Source organism: Microcaecilia unicolor, chromosome 4 (assembly GCF_901765095.1).
Source record: "Microcaecilia unicolor chromosome 4, aMicUni1.1, whole genome shotgun sequence".
NCBI lineage: Eukaryota > Metazoa > Chordata > Amphibia > Gymnophiona > Siphonopidae > Microcaecilia > Microcaecilia unicolor.
This window is the reverse complement of record NC_044034.1, coordinates 188,700,907-188,718,560: the sequence shown is the minus strand read 5'-3', so window position 1 is coordinate 188,718,560 and position 17,654 is coordinate 188,700,907. Positions and strand designations below refer to the sequence as shown.

The 17,654-nt window shown below is 45.2% G+C and overlaps 1 protein-coding gene across 1 annotated transcript in view; it reads left to right on the top strand.

Moving 5' to 3' along the window:
• PIK3C2A (phosphatidylinositol-4-phosphate 3-kinase catalytic subunit type 2 alpha) overlaps window positions 1-17,654 on the top strand; it is a 564,057-nt gene that overhangs the window by 462,403 nt on the left and 84,000 nt on the right. Inside the window, 6 exon segments of the mRNA XM_030201063.1 lie at window positions 2,297-2,466; window positions 6,965-6,998; window positions 7,000-7,084; window positions 7,087-7,130; window positions 14,787-14,856; window positions 14,859-14,895. Of these exon segments, the coding sequence (XP_030056923.1) occupies window positions 2,297-2,466; window positions 6,965-6,998; window positions 7,000-7,084; window positions 7,087-7,130; window positions 14,787-14,856; window positions 14,859-14,895 (440 nt within the window).

Genomic DNA, 17,654 nt, shown 5'->3' with positions numbered 1-17,654 from the left:
ATCTAATAGACAAAAAATAAAGTAATCAGATCAATTAATGTGTACAGGAAGGAGGAGAGGAGGGTAGGTGGAGGCAAGTGGTTATGAGTCAAAAGCAATGTTAAAGAGGTGGGCTTTCAGTCTAGATTTTACATCCTGTCTGGCAGAGCTATCCCATTTAAAACTGGGATTGTCAGTATGAGTCCAGAACAGGGGTTCCAAACCCAGTCCTCAGTCCACACCCAACCAGTCAGGTTTTCAGGCTATCCACAATGAATATGCATGAGAGAAATGTGCATGCGCTGCCTCAATTGTATACAGATTTATCTCATGCATATTTATTGTGGGTATACTGAAACCTGACTGGCTGGGTATGTCCCGAGGATGGAGTTCAAAACCCCTGGTCAGATCAAATAGGGAGCTCTCTGTATTAAAAATTTGTCAGATGTAGCAGGTAACAACTAATAGACTTACCTGCTAGTTTTAACGTGGTTCATCACAGCATAATTATATGTATAATAGGACGACATCAAACATATCCATTTTAATGAGACTTTCTTACAGTATCCCTTGCAGTTGGTATTAACTAACCCAGTGAAACCTGTCTAATTATAGGCAGGGGATTCAGTTCGGAGAGGTGGTCACCTTGTCCTCTGCTTTTCCCAGTGATCCTATGCTAGACTAGGAGTAGAGGAGAGAGGCCTCTTTATATCCTGCTGCTTGGATGGTCAAATGTTGAATGGCATCTGTTAGCAAAGGTGGGGGGGGGGAGGGTTAAATTAAACCCTTTTCAAAATACTTTCCATTGTAAAGGATCCCTTTGGTAACAGCTTATTGCATGTGCATTACATATGATATGTGATTTTTTTTTTTTTTTTTTACTACAGTGTATTTTTAAGGGAGCTGGGGTTTTACGGCTCAACTACTAAAGTATTTCAAAAACAATTAACAAGAAAAACTATCCAGCACTGAAGGGATCTGCTTTCCAGAACCTACATAATCAGCCCTCTTCCCCTTCTACCTCCATTGTATCCTGAAAATGTGGTGCGAGTAGTAGACCAAAGGAAGATGTTGGAAGGATATGATGACCAACATCTCAAGCCTTTTTCTTTAAAAAGTGGGATAAAAATGATTTGATTTTTTATGTAAAACAACTTACAGCCTGCCTCATGCAGTTTTTAAATAGTTTCTGTTTAGAATTTAATTCTTAATGTTATTATTTGAATTTCTTTGCATTTTAAAGCACACTGTCTGGGGCAGTTTTGAATAATCCATATAGGCAGAGTATGAGGATTCAGGAAGCTTCCTTTTGAAATTAACCAGCGTAAGATACGTTCACTGAAAATGACCCTGTACTTTGCATCTGTTTGCATGGGGAGTGAAGGTTGGTAGAGTAGGAGGGAAGGAAAATACTTTATGTACTTATTAAAATGTTAAGTACTGCTTCTTCTCTTGCAAATTATACGCTAATCCCCTCATTCTAATTCTATAACATGGTGCCTAAATTTATGCACTGATCGTGCACATAAATTTATAGGATATTAGCACACATGTAATAACTAGCCGAGTGCTCACTTCTGACACGTGCAACTCAATTAACATGGAAATGTAAGGGGGTAGTCACAGGGGAGGACCAATATTTACACACACAATTTAGAGAATATTGTAAATTATGTCCTAAACTGTTGTGTTTAGATGTGTCCACTTATACCTGCTACTGATATGGTGTAAATGGGACACCTAAATGTATCAATTTAGGCTAGTATTCTGTAATGGAATCTCGGTGCCCAGATTCCATTATAGAATTAGTGCTCAGTATGCAGCATCTAGGCGCCTAAATTGTGGCACCCAGTTATAGAATTGTCCCCTAACAAAATTCCCTTTTTTGTGTGGCACCCTGCACATACATGTTAACCAGTCTGAGGGCATTATTCAAGCAGGTCAATTTACCTTTTACGAAGTGGCAATACCACCACTTTTCTGTGTGCCACTGCGCATCTGCTTTTTTTTTTTTTTTTTTTTGTGCTGGGGGCTTACCCATGGTGCTGCGCTGCCCAGTTAAACTGGAGTAGTGCAGGAGCCCTTACCGCCTCCTAAATAGGCGGTGGTAAGGGCTCATGTGACAAGTGTTTTACTTACCGCATGGCCATTTCCGTCTCTCGTCTGCCGCAGACCAATGCCACCGCAGGGCCCCTTTTACTGCCGCTTGGTAAAAGGAGCCCCAAATGGCTTTAAAAAGTGCTCTCATAGTTAACATAGTAGCCCCATTCTTTTTAAAACAGGATATGTCTTACTTATGATGTGTTTCTTATGATAGGCTTCAGAAAATTTCATCTACTCGTGTGCTGGATGCTGTGTGGCTACGTATGTACTAGGAATCTGTGATCGTCATAATGATAACATCATGCTTCGAAGCACAGGACATATGTTTCATATTGACTTTGGGAAGTTTCTGGGCCATGCACAGATGTTTGGTAGTTTTAAAAGGTAATTCAAATAAGTGTTTCAGAAAGCACCAAAATCCCTCTGAATCATTTTTCAACTGTACTGAGATTCATTTGTTAGTAGTATTTATTTAAATAAATTTCTAGCCCGCTATATCTAAAAATCTAAGTTGGTTACAACCTACGTACACAATAAATAATATATCGGTACTAAAAATAAGATTTTCTTGGCTTCCACAATGATTTGTACACCTTACTTTGTTACTGGTGTTAATCTGTCACATTCTTCTACAACAGATATGCTGTATAATGATGTGAATTTATTACATTATGTTACATTGTAACACATTTCTATACCATAGCTACCTGCAAGTTTCAGAGCAGTTTACGATCAATAAAAAGAAGCCAAGACAATTTCTTGGGAAGATTCACAAGTTAAAATTCTGCAATATAATAACTACCTCCTGCACTTGCTAAAAGTTTTTGACAATCTACATCACAAAAAAATTCTCAAAAAGCATAGCTTTCAAATTTTTCTTTAATCCGAAAAAATCTGTCTGAAAGTTAAGACAAACAATAAAACTTCCAGACCCTGGGAGCTTGTACTGCAAGCAAACTATCACATAATCTAAATCTCTTTACTCCTTTAATCGAGGAAAGAGCAAAAAGCAGGTTGTGACAAGATCTTCTTTTCCTAATACTTGTTTTAAATTCCAAAAGATCTTGTATAATAGGCAGAAGTTAAATAAAATCCTTGCCTCTGTCAGCAACCAGTTGCGGCTCTTTAAAACATAGATTCTATTCTTCTTCTGCAAGGGAAAAATAAGTCTAACTTCAGTATTTTGTATAGACTGCATTTACAAATTTGTTTAGAAGTACCCAAATATGTCAAATTACAGTAATCCAGTTTGTCTAAAAGCAATGCCTGTACTATTAACCTAAACTGCTCAAATAAAAAAAAACCTCTCTTCCAAACAAGATCATTGCATGTTGACCACTGCTTATACATCAGAAACGTGTGTAGCTACCTGTCAGGCATATGACTCTGCTACACACGTCTGCAAAGAATATTACCTGATCACAGTTGAGTAAGCTAAGGCACAGGGAGCATGAGATAACTTGCTCAAGACTGCACAGTGTCAGAGGCAAAGAGAATATTCAGCTTGAGTGCCTGAGTTGGTTCAGTTCTCTAACCAGTAGATGCCTTCTCTTCCCCTTATGTAAAAAGTATTTGGGCTTATGACAACACGTATGGGAATATCTCACTGTCAAGCAGATTACCAGAGTATATTTAGTAGAAACAATTTGGCAATTTGCCCTGTTTAATGTTTTGCATTGTTGTATACAGGGTAAATTTTAAAAACAAATGAACCCAAGCTGCAGCTGTGCTATTGTGACCGTGGTACATGGCAGGCCTAAACTGATCCTTCCCTCATTGCTAATAGTGATTCTGTTGGTTGACTATCTGCCTAGTGGCATATTAGAGTGAGGCTTTGCTGTGCATGCAGAAACCAGAGAATAAGGGATGTGGGTTTTGCTATTAATTGGGTTTCTACACAGGTGGTCAGCTGCTATCAGAAAATAAGTTGCAGATGCCATTGTTCTGCCCTATTGCCAGTGGCGTAGCTAAGGTAGTTGACACCCGGGGCTGGTCATTTTTTAACACCCCCTTCCAAAATCCAGTACTAGGCATGCCGAGAATACAAAACACTCAGGACCTATAGAGCAATTCTACCATACCATAAGCAGTCATTTCTACGAGTCACACAAGGAAAAGGAAAGCATCTTAAACACTACAGTGAGCACTACAACATCAATTCACCTATTGTAAAATGAAACCAGACAGAATAGTACAGATCGTCAATCCTGCACAGTCAATGCCTACTGAAAGCCACGTCTTTTTCACAAACACAGATACCCCCTAATCTACTATACAATAAGTAATTATAAACTTTCTATTTAGACAAAAATTAAACTGAACCCCCCAAGATGCCAGACTCTACATACAATGCAACACCACAGAAACAGAAAATGTCCCCTAGTACTGTGCAAAATATAAAGACAGCAGATGTAAATTTGAAAAAAACTAACAAGTACCAATCACCACTTTACAAATTAACAAATAGAAATAAAACAAATATAGAAAATAAAATAATACCATTTATTGGACTAATACATTTAGCTTCAGAGGCCAAATCATCCTTCCTCAGGTCAATACAGTATAGTGCTGTTACAGTATCTTATCCTGACCTGAGGAAGGGGGTTTTGTCTCCGAAAGTTAGTCAAAATGTATAAAATTAGTCCAATAAAAAGATTACCTTGTTTACATGTTCTATTATAAACATTTATTAACACAGCTACAATACTACTTTATCCTAAAGCAAAAAAATAAAAATATATATTTTATTTACAGTTGTCTCTGGTTTCTGCTTTCCTCATCTTCTTTCCACTGTCTTCCTTCCATCCAACATCTGCCTTCGTTCTTTGTCTGCCATTCAGTGTCTGGCCCTCCTGCTGTCCCCTTCATCCATTGTCTGCCCTCTATCTCTGCCCTTCCATCCACAATCTGCCCCTGTCTGCCCTCTCTATCTTCCTCTTCCATTCACTGTCTGCCCTTTCTATCCCTTCCATCCACTCTGCCCTTTCAATCCACCATTTGCCCTCCCTCTCCCATCCATCCAGGGTCTGCTCTCCCTCTCACTTCCCCTTCCATCCAGGATCTGTCCCCTCTCTCTGCCCCTTTTTTTCAGCCCCCAGTTCCAGCCCCCTTATCCTACCTGCCCCTAGTTCTAGCTCCAGCCCACATCTCCCACATACCCCCCCTTTTCAGCCCCTGCCCCTTTTCAGCCCCCAGTTCCAACCCCAGCCCTTTTCTCTCACCAGTCCCGAGCTTCAGCTCCAGCCACTTCTCCCTGTCTCCTTTTCAGCCCCCGTTCAACCCCAGCCCTTTTCTCTCACCAGTCCCAAGCTTCAGCCTCAGCCACTTCTCCCTGGCTCCTTTTCAGTCCCTAGTCCGCACAGTTTCAGCCCCTGCCCCTTTTCAGCCCCCAGTACTAGCCCCCTTATCCCACCTACCCTCCTTTCAGCCTCCAGTTCCGCCTCCTTCATCCACATGCCTTAAATTAGAGCCCCCCCTTTTCAGCCCCAGACCCATTCTCCCACCTGCCCCAGGCATGGCCCCATTTCCCTCATGGCCCCTTCTCAGACCCCCATTCTAGCCCCCTTCTCCCATCTGAGAACCCCCCTCTCCACCCCAGTCCCCTGTCTCCCATCTGAGAACCCCCTCCCCCTTCTCCCATCTGAGCCCCGCCTACAGGCTCTGTCGACAGACGACAGCCCTCTTCTCCTGCACCACCCTGCCTTTAAAAAAAAAAAAAATCTGTGAGGCGGCGTCGCAGGCAGCGCCTCGCGTCTGCCCTGCTTGTAAAAGAAGCAAATCTCGTCGACGTCGGGCCTTCCCTCACTGTGTCCCGCCCTCCTCTGAGGTAACTTCCTATTTCCCGCGAGGGCGGGACATAGTGAGGGAAGGCCCGACGACGGCGAGGAGATCTGCTTCTTTTACAAGCAGGGCAGACGTGAGGCGCCTGCCTGCAACGCGGCTTCACAGATTTTTTTTTTAAAGGCAGGGTGGTGGCGGAGAAGAGGGCTGTCGTCTGAGCTGGTAGACAGGTGGGGACTACAGCGCCAGCGGCCCTTTGAGTGGGATCGGAGCACCCCCGCACACACACACCTGCTGACATCCAGGGCGGACCGCCACTGCCTAGTGCAGTACTATATATGGATGAGTACAGAAAGAGTTTGGCAAATTTTCCTTAAGGGTTTTCCAGAACCTGTGCTGAGGACTTCTGCAGCACTTTTTCCCTTCTTGCTTATCCCATGCCTAGATCCTTTGACTTAGTCATAGTCCACAGAGCCCTAAATGCTAACACTGGCTCTGGTTTTTAGATGACATTCAGCTTGCACTGGTTAATGATTGCTGTATCCAAACAAGGTGATATGCAAATACCACAGTAAAAGTGGATGAAAGGAACTGGAAAAACAATTGGTAACATTCTAGTTTCTACCTATGGTACCGTTTTAAGCAGAGCATAACCACAAATTTAAATTCTTATTCTTATTACTTTAAACAGTTATAATGTTAATATGCTGTAAATTTGCAACTTGAATGCATCCAATACATTGTTCTTAAGCCATTACAGCTGGCATTGTTTGAATTGCTGAATGAAGATCTAGCCAGGGCTATGGAGTCAGTACGCCAAGGCTTCGACTCCAACTCCTTTTACATTTTGTACCTGATCCAGAACAAAAATGTATATGTATATCTAGTTTGAGGCAGTATATAAATATTGAAATAGTATAAAATGATAAGTTTACCTATTGTGATGTAAACTTTATTTTGAAGCTGGAGTCAGTGTTGGTACATTTTTAAACTGACTCCAACTAGAATTGCTTCTGACTCTGACTCCACAGCCCTGGATCTAGCTAGGTTCTGCAGTTCGTTCGTGCCATCTTGGTTGTAACACTTCCTTTCTTATAACCAGGGATCGTGCTCCTTTCGTGCTAACATCAGATATGGGCGTATGTCATCAATGGTGGGGAAAAGCCCACAAGTCGCTTCCAGTTGTTTGTGGATCTCTGTTGTCAAGCCTACAATTTATTAAGGAACATGCCAGCCTCTTTATCAACTTGCTGCACTGGTAACTCTTTGTGTACTCTAATATCTGATAGTTTAATATAGTTTAAAAGCAGCTTGGACTTTTTAGGTGCTTTGTTACATTGGTCTAATAAAATGGCATTTGTGACAAAGTTTCTCTAGCTGATTTTCTTTTCAGTTCCTACACAGGAAGCTGAAAATGACATAACTCAAAAACGCAAGTGAATTGGTTGTCTCTTGCAGATTCTATGTGGAACCTGAAGATGGGGGTGTCAGCTCCCAAACATAATGAAAAATATTTCAGTTTAAAAAAAAAAAAAAAAAAGTTCCACCTTATAATTTTGCTGACCTTTATGTCTTATTCATTCATGTAAACTAATTTTTCTAGTACAGTGTTAGAAAGTTTGAACATTGGATGAGATTTGATTGTAAATGTGATGATTGAATTGATCAGGTGCCTTCAGTGTCTGGTATTTTTACATTCCTACCATATAAACGGTCTGTGAGGTTGAAGTAGGGACATAGATTAAAAAAAAAATCAATGGTAGCATACAGAAATATTTTGATCAAGCCTCCTAAGATTAATTACATTGTGCTAAATCTTTGACAGCAATATGTCCAAAGTAATCTCCTTTTGTTGACATTTAATGTAATGGGAATTGGCATGATGTTTAGTGGCAGCAGGGGCGTAGCCAGACTTCAGCGGGAGGGGGGTCCAGAGCCCAAGGTGAGAGGGCACATTTTAGCCCCCCCCCCCCCCCCCCACCTTTGCTGACCCCACCACCAACAACAACAACTTTGACCCCCCCCCCCCCCCTTGCCGACAACCCTTTCGACTCCCCCCCCCAACGTGCAGGACGTCAGACACAGAAACAGAACGAAGGAAGAAGAGGACCTCGGCTGGGGGGTTGGGGTCCCCCGGCAGCAAAGGTAGGCGACGGCAGGTTGGCGTTGGTAGGGGTGTCCAGGACCAAATCTACAGGGGCCAAGGCCTCCGTGGCCCCACATAGCTACATCCCTGAGTGGAGGTGCTTGCTGTGCCTTGCCAAGCAACAGGACTGAAGTTCAGATGTGTCACATAGGTCCAGCCAGGGCAGGGCTGCTGCAAAAAGGCAGTGTCTACAGCCCTCAGTGTTGGGGTGGGGGTGTGGTTGGTAAGGGACAGATTCTCCACCATCAGACAATACTTGATGACCAAAACTCAAGGACTATGCATACTAAGCTTTGGAAGGAAATGGTCTGTGGTCCCTTGCTGAGGATTACTGCTACAGTGACTGACAGTACTAATAGGGGATAGAGAGTTTTACAAGTCAGAAAGCATACCAAGCATGGCTGATGGAATCTTTCCCAGGTAACTGAAGGCATTACTATAAATATACAATACTAGTAAAAAAAAAAAAGACCCATTTCAGTAGGCAATGAAACGGGCGCTAGCAAGGTAATCCCCCACCCTCCATCGCTGTACTCGCTCTGTCCCCTCTGAGACCCACGCCCCCCTCCTCCCTTCCCTTCCGAGTTCCAGACCCCCCTTCCTTCCTCCCTCCCTTCCAGTTTCAGGCCCACTCACACCTCTCCCACAGAGTTACAGACTCCCCCTCCTCCGATTTCAACACCCCCCCCCCCCTCCACGTTACTGACCCCCTGGACCCCCCTGCAGCGACCCTTTCAACACCCCCTTCCCGTTGAAATCCCTCCCCGCCGCCTTCGCATACCTGTGCTCAACCCCCGAAGTCCTCTTCTCGACTGCGCAGTCGTTGCCTGCTGAATTCTGAATGATTGATCAAGTTTCTGTGTGTGGTCTGATGTCAGACGCATGCAGAGAAACTTGATCAGATCATTCAGCAAGCAACGACGGCGCAGGCAAGAAGAGGACTTCAGCTGTTGGGGTCAGCACAGGTACGCAACAGCGGGGGGGGGGGAGGGTTTTCGACAGGAAGGCGGGTCGAGAGGGTCGCGGCAGGGGGGTCCAGGGGTCAGTAACGTGGAGGGGGGTGTTGAAATCGGAGGGAGGGGAGAGTCTGTAACTCTGTGGGAGGGCGTGAGTGGGCCTGGAAACTGGAAGGGAGGGAGGGTTGATATGCTGAGGAGGGGGCATTGGTGCGCCGAGGGGGGGGGGCTTTGGTGTTGCGTGAATGTGGGGTGTCTCCTGCTCCTTATGTTGCAACCAATTTGGTGTCTCCGGTGACGTCAGCCTGGCTTCAGAGCCTAGCTCATAGGAGCCACGGACACAGGCAGGCCTATTAGAACGTTGGAGGTGAGAATTATTATGTGGATATGTACATAAGAGCCAACACATAAACATGCCTGAAAAACTGATTTCAATAGGAAGAAAGGGCAACATACAAAGCAGTTACAATAAAATATGATTAGGGGTCCTGCTTGGAGAGGAAGGGGGATTGATATGTTAAGGATGACCTTATTAGCGCAAGCAAACTTCACAAGGTGGCAGGGGTTAAGCATCAGATGATCCAAAGTGGTGAAAACAAGGTCTTTGTTAATTGCTGTATGTCATGAAACACCTAGGCCACCCGCCTGGGGTTACCCCGTAGCCACAGGAGGGTCAATCCCCAGCACAGGTCGGTCGGCCTCACCTGCTGCTTGTGCTCTACACTAGCTCCCTCCTCCCAACGGACTGGGTCACAGCCACTTCTGGGCGAGTTTCCCTGCTCTCAAATTATCCCCAGTGATTTCTAGGTTACTGGAGCCAACTCCAGTGGTCCCACAGTTCCTAGAAAGCACACCCAGACCCAACACACAACCACCAGGATTCTTTATCAGTCCAGACAGGCAGAGTCAATAAACTAAACAGGCCTATTGTCCACACTGGAACAATGAACCAAAAAAAAGTGCAATCAGCAAACATAACAGGTAACTGAATTATGCATCAATTATAACGCTAACTAAACATTTGCATACTGCTAACAGACCTGGGAAGATCAAGACATATAATTCACCAAGCCTCAGCAATGAGATCTATGTATTTTTTTCTCCCGGGCTAAGATGGAAGCAACAGCCAGCTGGTACTACTGGGTAATTTTTTCAAACTCCAGGCCAATCAGAGCCCAGTCGGCAAGTTTTAAAAGTATACTGCTGCTTGCTTTCTGCTTGTGTTAAAGAACATTCAGTTCCCTATAACAGCTTTGCACACCACCTTCTTGGGCCAAATAGGAGAAATGCACTTCACACTGTGTGTTCAATTTTGATCACAAACAAGTGGAAACTGTCCCAGACAAACTTGCTCACTTAACACAGGCCATATTTCAGCTTCTCAGCCTTCATTGGGAGTAAACTGCAGCTGTGGGCTGTGATTGAGAATATCAGGAACCCCTACATGTCTAGGACCATGTATGTGACTATTGTTTAAGACTATGTGACTGTTTGTTACCCGCACCTTGGATAAAGGTGGGATACAAATGCAGTAAATAAATAAATGACAAAGGAATCCTCCAAGTAGTTCCACTTCACCTAAATATGGGCAATCCATGCACTGAAGCTAGAATTGAAGCAGCTTCTCTCGTAGTCTTCTTTCACCAAAATGTAGTAAAGCTCAACAACAGCATGGCTTGATTTTTACTACCTGATTTATTAAGCGTTTTCTACTATTCTCTACATATGGGAAACTCCCTAGATGAATCTGGCTCATTGAGTTTAAAGTAAACCAGTTAAAAATTATTAAATTCATTTTGGGGAAAACTAGTATCCACATTTGTAGTATCAAGTTTAGCCTTGTAAGAAAGGAACAATCTCATGTAGTCAAGGATTGGGTGCTTGCAGGGCTGGTCATAGCAGTGCAGGGCCCTGTGCAGACCAGTTCAGTGGGGGCCCCCTGCCCCCATCTAGCCCTGCCCTCTAATTCAAATAAGCACAATGCTATCATAGGAAACCTTTGGGTTTTAAAAGTAAAACCATGTGCATGTAAAGACTGGATAAATGAATTAAAACAAATGCCCTTAATATGTAATACTTGGTAGCAATAATGAACTAGTGATTGAATATTCACAAGCAAGTAGCCTGAGCCAACAGATTTATTTTCCACTGAACATAATTAATGTTGTATGAACTTGGCGGCTAATAGTGTGTTGAACTGGACAGTGTTGGCACATTTAGACTGACTCTGGACAGTTCTGCACAAAGGAAACCCCTCATTATCTAATACCTTCTCTGTGACACAGTAGTAATTAAAAAGAAATGTCATGTGCATTTTTATAATATACCACTGCATTCCACAAAGCAAAAGGAGCAAGTTCCCACATGCCATCTTTTTCTTTTGATAACATAGTAACATAGTAGATGACGGCAGAAAAAGACCTGCACGGTCCATCCAGTCTGCCCAACAAGATAAACTCATATGTGCTACTTTTTGTGTATACCCTACCTTGATTTGTACCTGTCCTCTTCAGGGCACAGACTGTACAAGTCTGCCCAGCATTTTCCCCGCCTCCCAACCACCAGCCCCGCCTCCCACCACTGGCTCTGCCACCCAATCTCGGCTAAGCTCCTGAGGATCCATTCCTTCTGAACAGGATTCCTTTATGTTTATCCCACGCATGTTTGAATTCCATTACCGTTTTCATTTCCACCATCTCCTGCGGGAGGGCATTCAAGCATCCACCACTCTCTCCGTGAAGAAATACTTCCTGACATTTTTCTGAGTCTGCCCCCCTTCAATCTCATTTCATTCCCTCTCGTTCTACCGCCTTCCCCTCTCCGGAAAAGGTTTGTTGCAGATTAATACCTTTCAAATATTTGAACGTCTGTATCATATCACCAGTTTCTCCTTTCTCCAGGGTATACATGTTCAGGTCAACAAGAGGCATATTTTCAAAGGACTTAGCCTTCCAAAGTTCCATAGGATTCTATGGAACTTTGGAAGGCTAAGTGCTCTGAAAATATGCCTCCAAGTGTCTCATCATACGTCTTGTAACGCAAATCCCATACCATTCTCGTAGCTTTTCTTTGCACCACTTGCATTTTTTTAACATCCTTCGCAAGATACGGCCTCCAAAACTGAACCACAATACTCCAGGTGGGGCCTCACCAACGTGTTATACAGGGGTATTAAAACCTCTTTTCTTCTGCTGGTACGCCTCTCTCTATACAGCCTAGCAATCTTCTAGCTACAGCCACCGCTTTGTCACACTGTTTTGTCGCCTTCAGGTCCTCAGATACTATCATCCCAAGATCCCTCTCCCCATCCGTACCTATCAGACTCTACCCGCCTAACACATACGTCTCCCCTGGGATTTCTACTCCCTAAATGCATCACTTTGCATTTCTTCGCTTTGAAATTTTAATTGCCAAACATTAGACGATTCTTCTAGCTTCCGCAGATCTTTTTCATGTTTTCCACTCCCTCCGGGGGTCCCACTCTGTTGAAAATCTTGGTGTCATCCGCAAAAAGCAAACTTTACCTTGTATACCCTTCAGCAATGTCACTCACAAATATATTGAAGAGAATCGGGCCCAGCACCGATCCCTGATGGCACTCCACTACTCACATTTCCCTCCTCCGAGCGAACTCCATTTACCACCACTACTGGCGTCTGCCCGTTAACCAGTTCCTAATCCAGTTCACCCACTTGGGTCCTATCTTTAGCCGGTCTAGTTTATTCAAGAGCCTCCTGTGGGGAACAGTGTCAAAAGTAGATTACGTCCATAGCACGTCCTTGATTTAATTCTCCGGTCACCCAGTCAAAGAATTCAATGAGATTCGTTTGGCACGATTTCCCTTTGGTGAAACCATGTTGTCTCAGATCTTGCAACTTATTTGCTTCTAGGAAATTCACTATCCTTTCCTTCAGCATTGTTTCCATTACTTTTCCAATAATCGAAGTGAGGCTTACCAGCCTGCAATTTCCGGCTTCTTCCCTATCACCACTTATAAGTAAATAAACTTATAGTTTACTTATACCAGCAGGAAAATTGATTTGCTAAATTATAAGACTGGGGGGGGGGGGGGCGGGGGAACCATAGAAAGCATTGACAATCCAAGAAGCTGATGCAATAATATAAAAGTCTATCAAAACAATGTCAGATAATCAGCATGGGCAGCTGTTTGGGTCTCATCTCACAATATGCAAGTGCGTCACTTTATTACCTTTCTGTAAGTACTATTTTTTTTTTATTTCCATTTTGCTCACACCTTTTTCAGTAGTAGCTCAAGGTGAGTTACATTCAAGTACACTGGATATTTCTCTGTCCCAGGAGGGCTCACAATCTAAGTTCGTATCTAAGGCAAGGGAGGGTGACTTGCCCCAGATCACAAGGGGCAGCAGTGGGATTTGAACCGGCCACCTCTGGATTGCAAGATCGGTGTTCTGGTCACTAGGCCACTCCTCCACTCCACTATATACCCATTGCGAGATGTGGGTGATGAAAACAGTTTTCACAGGCTAAATTACAACTCACATTCCTATTTTTGATCCTGCAGCTCACTCCTGGCAGGATGTAAAAAGGATGGTGGCAGCACCGCTCACTAATAAAGGAATTAATCCAGGCAGAAAAGTAACAAGCCCCGCTCATCCATCGCTGCAGAAAGGTCACCCTAGAGGCGACAATAGCTATTCCCTCCATATTCAAAGCAATACAGTTTGATGTAGGCACAGGAAGAAAAGATGTGAAATGCTCCCAGGTCTCAACTTAATTAATGATTTTTCGAAACTGTACTTATAAATAGTAAGTCTGATTGTTAAGCACCTGATACTCATAATGGCTGTTTTGGTGGCACTTTACTAGATGAAAACATCAGAATAGAGTGAGTCCCTATAAACCAGCCCCTCCAAATCACACAATGATTACGATTTAGAACTAATTAGATGAAACCAATACTTCCTCTGTGTACATCCATATGCTACACAAGCCGGCATCTTTGAAAATATAAGTGAGATCCAATAAAAGTGCTACCAACAATAAAGAACAACAATGTGGATAGAACAGCTCATAGATTTGTTTGCTTTGTTCGGGTAAGGGGATGAGGAGTGTGCGGAGGAGAGAGAAAGTGAGACCAACATCATGAGCTTCAGCGGCCGTCTCAATCTAACCACCTTCAGCTCTCTCCTGCCCACTTCTTTAGTTCCGGCTCGCAGCACTGCTGCCTTCTTCATTTTTCCAGCCACCGGTAGCGTCAGTAAGGCAAGCACACACTGCTTTTGGCAGCCGTGGAAACTCTCCCTCCGTTGCAGCATCCCACCTATGCGGGACAGGAAATTGTGGCAGAGTGAAAGCTTTCGGGCCGTCGATGGCAGTGTGTTTACCTCACTGACGCTGCTGGCAGGCCGGTTTGAAGAAGGCAGCGCTGCAAAGAGCCGAAAGGGAGTAGGAGAGAGCTAACAAAGGTGGTTAGATTGAGAACAGTAGAAGGCAATGACGGCAGAAGCAGAGAGCGGGTGGGAGATGCTAAGGCTGCCGCGGGGCCCTGGCAGCGTGAGGCCCTATGCGACCTCCTCTGTCGCCCCTGCCTAAGACCAGCTCTGGGTTTTGGACCCTATCTTAAATTCCCAGCTGTGGTAGGCAAACCAGAGAAGAATCCAATAATCAGAGCTTGATTGGGAGTTGACCAGTAGCAGCAAATTAAAACGAAAATGTGTCTCAAACAGACTATATATCTGTTCTTCAGAATTCCAGAAGCTTTAATAAAGCCTGTCCATAATGATGAGAGTAAGCCCTTTTTTGTGTAAACCTATTTCTTTCTTGCCATTTCTTTTTTGTAGATGCTTTGTTCAGGCTTGCCAGAACTGAATAGTGTTCAGGACTTGAAGTATGTGTTGGATGCTCTTCAACCCCAACTACAGATGCTGAAGCTACTATTTTCTTCACAAGGTATAAGCAAGTCTGAATCTTAGATTTAAATGAGAACAGAAAGCTCAGGTGCTGCTACTTATGCTAATCTGGTTAAATTCCAAGTCTAACCTTTGGTATAATAACAAACATGTAGTTGACACTGTTCCTACGCACAGCTGACATACAGAGATGCTGCTTTACATTCTACATATATTTTATTTTATTTATTAATACTATACACACACTGTATCAGGTGCCTATGGCTTCATTGTTGGCCAATGCTTTTGAACCTTTTCACATCACCAGAGGTACTCGACAGGGCTGCCCCTAATCACCACTCTGTTTGTGCTGACCTTAGACCCTTAATCTGAGATTCTGGCCAGCTCTGAGATTAAAGGCATTGTTGTGGGATACTGCATTTTAAAATCTTGACATTTGCAGATGATATAATTGGTTCACCCTGGCAAACACCTTGCTACATCCCTTCCAATATTAGTGAGTCTCAAAGAATATGGAAAGTTGGCGATTTAAGCTTAATATGAGTAAATCTGAGGCTTTACATATCTCTTAGTTTTCGCAGCGATTGAGAGGCAGATTTTACATTATGATTGGCCATGGATGTATTCCCTCTGTAGCTTCTTGTGATTCTGGACAAGTCACTTAACCCTCGATTGCCCCAGGTACAAAATAAGTACTTGTATATAATATATAAAGGCTTTGTTTGTAACCACAGAAAGGCAGTATATCAAGTTTGCATCCCCTTTCTCCTGTCCCCTGCAATCCAACTTCCCTATCATCAAGCCGATCAATCCATAGACTGGTGGGTTGTGTCCATCTACCAGCAGGTGGAGATAGAAAGCAATCTTTTGCCTCCCTATATGTGGTCATGTGCTGCCGGAAATTCCCCAGTATGTTCTCTATCTCAGCAGGTGTGTGGTCACACAGCAGCAGCTCTGGCTAGGTCTCCAAGCCTAATTGTTTAGGTTTTGTTGAGTACCTGGGGTTGAGGGCTCTTCGTGAGCAAGTGCAAACCTGGTGGTGCCAGGTCCCTCCTTTTCTCTCCCCTCCCGCTGGCTCCGTTAAAAAAAAAAAAAAAAAATTTAAAACGTTCAAAAAGGACGTCCATTTGCAGCTGCTCACTGGAACAAGTCGTCGCTGCTCGGAGCAAAAAGCAGGTAATTTTTACCTTTTACTAGCGGGCAGGGGGTTCCCCGAACGGTCTCCACGTGGCTATGGCCTCGGATGGCAAGGGCGCGAAAAGACGCTCCCTGGAACGCGTTCGCGCGCCAAGCGGGGAAGCGGGGGGCTCGAAGGTAGAGTCGCCCTTTTTGGGCGCCCTTTCGGAGCAGGGAGAGTTCACCAGTTTTTCCTCCGGCGCGGTGGCCTTTCCCGCCTTAGGCGCCCATCCCCCGCTGGCCGACCTCCCGGTCGTGACCGGTCACGAGGCTCGGTCGGTTTCTTCTTGGGCCGCCCTCGAGATGGGAGACGTTAACAGCTTGGTCGCCCTTGAATCGGGCGATAGTAAGAAGTCAGCGAAATTAAAACGCCCTCCTTCCCGCGCGGCTCCTTCTCGGAGTTTCGCGCCAGACGCCATTTTGGATGCACAACACGCCTCTTCCCCGCTACTGGGAGTGCAGATGGAGGGCGTCTCTAGGGCCGCGGCACAGGCTGCAGAAATGCACAGACTGGGGAGTTTCTCCCCTGAGTTCATTTTGCTGCTGCATCAGGCCTTTCTTTTTGCAGAGCACTGCTCCTGCTCACCTCTCTGATCGGGGGGTGATGAGGCCTGTATGCTTAAGCGTCCTAGGGTGGATCTTCCACCCTCGGGGGACTCGGTCTCCTCTGATATGGATGAGGGCAGTGTGTCTGAGTTCTCCCAGAGATCCTCAGCGGAATCTGTGGAGGAGACTGATCCTCGCTCGGATGGAGCGGATGACCCCTCTGCAGCGTGGCTTTTTCGCTCAGAGGATTTGCCCACCTGCTTGTGCAGGCCATGAGCATTTGAAGATTGTCTCTCTGGAGGAAGGCTCTCTCTCAGCCTCTACTGGCTCCGCCATTATGCTGGGAACGAAGCGCCTGCCTAGAACCTTCCACGTTCATTGAAGCCCATGCAGACCTTAATTTTAGCGCAATGGGATGCCCCTGAGGCGAGCCTGAAAGTAGCCAGGGCTATGTCCCGTCTGTACCCCCTTCTGAGGGGGAATGGAAGCCTTTGTCTGCCCACGGTAGATTCCTTAATCACTGCCGTAACTAAGAAAACGGCGCTGCAGGTGGAGGTGGCACTGCCCTGAAGGACGCCCAGGACAGGAGAATGGAGGCGGCCTTGAGGCGGCCGCTCTGAGTTTGCAAGCCTCGGTTTGCGGCTCCTACGTGGCTAGGGCGTGTCTGACTGTTTGCAGCGGGCTTCCCCCCTCGGAACCCTTCCGGAGGGCGGAATGGCCAACCCTGGAGTCGGGTTTGGCCTACTTGCCAGACTTGCTGTATGATGTTTTGAGAGCCTCGGCCACGGGTATGGCTCAGACAGTCTCTGCGCGGCGGTGGCTCTGGCTTAAGCACTGGTCTGCTGACCATGCCTCTAAATCTCGTCTAGCCAAGCTGCCTTTTAAAGGCAAGCTGCTCTTTGGGGATGAGCTAGACAAGATCGTGTCGGAGCTGGGCACGTCCAAGGGCAGGAGGTTGCCGGAGGTCCAGGACTCGGGCCGGCAGTGCCCGTCCTGGTTCCTCTAAGGGCCGATTCCAGGAAGCCCGTCGGCCTCCTCTTCCTCCGCTTCCTTCAAACGGAACTTCTCCCCCAAGCA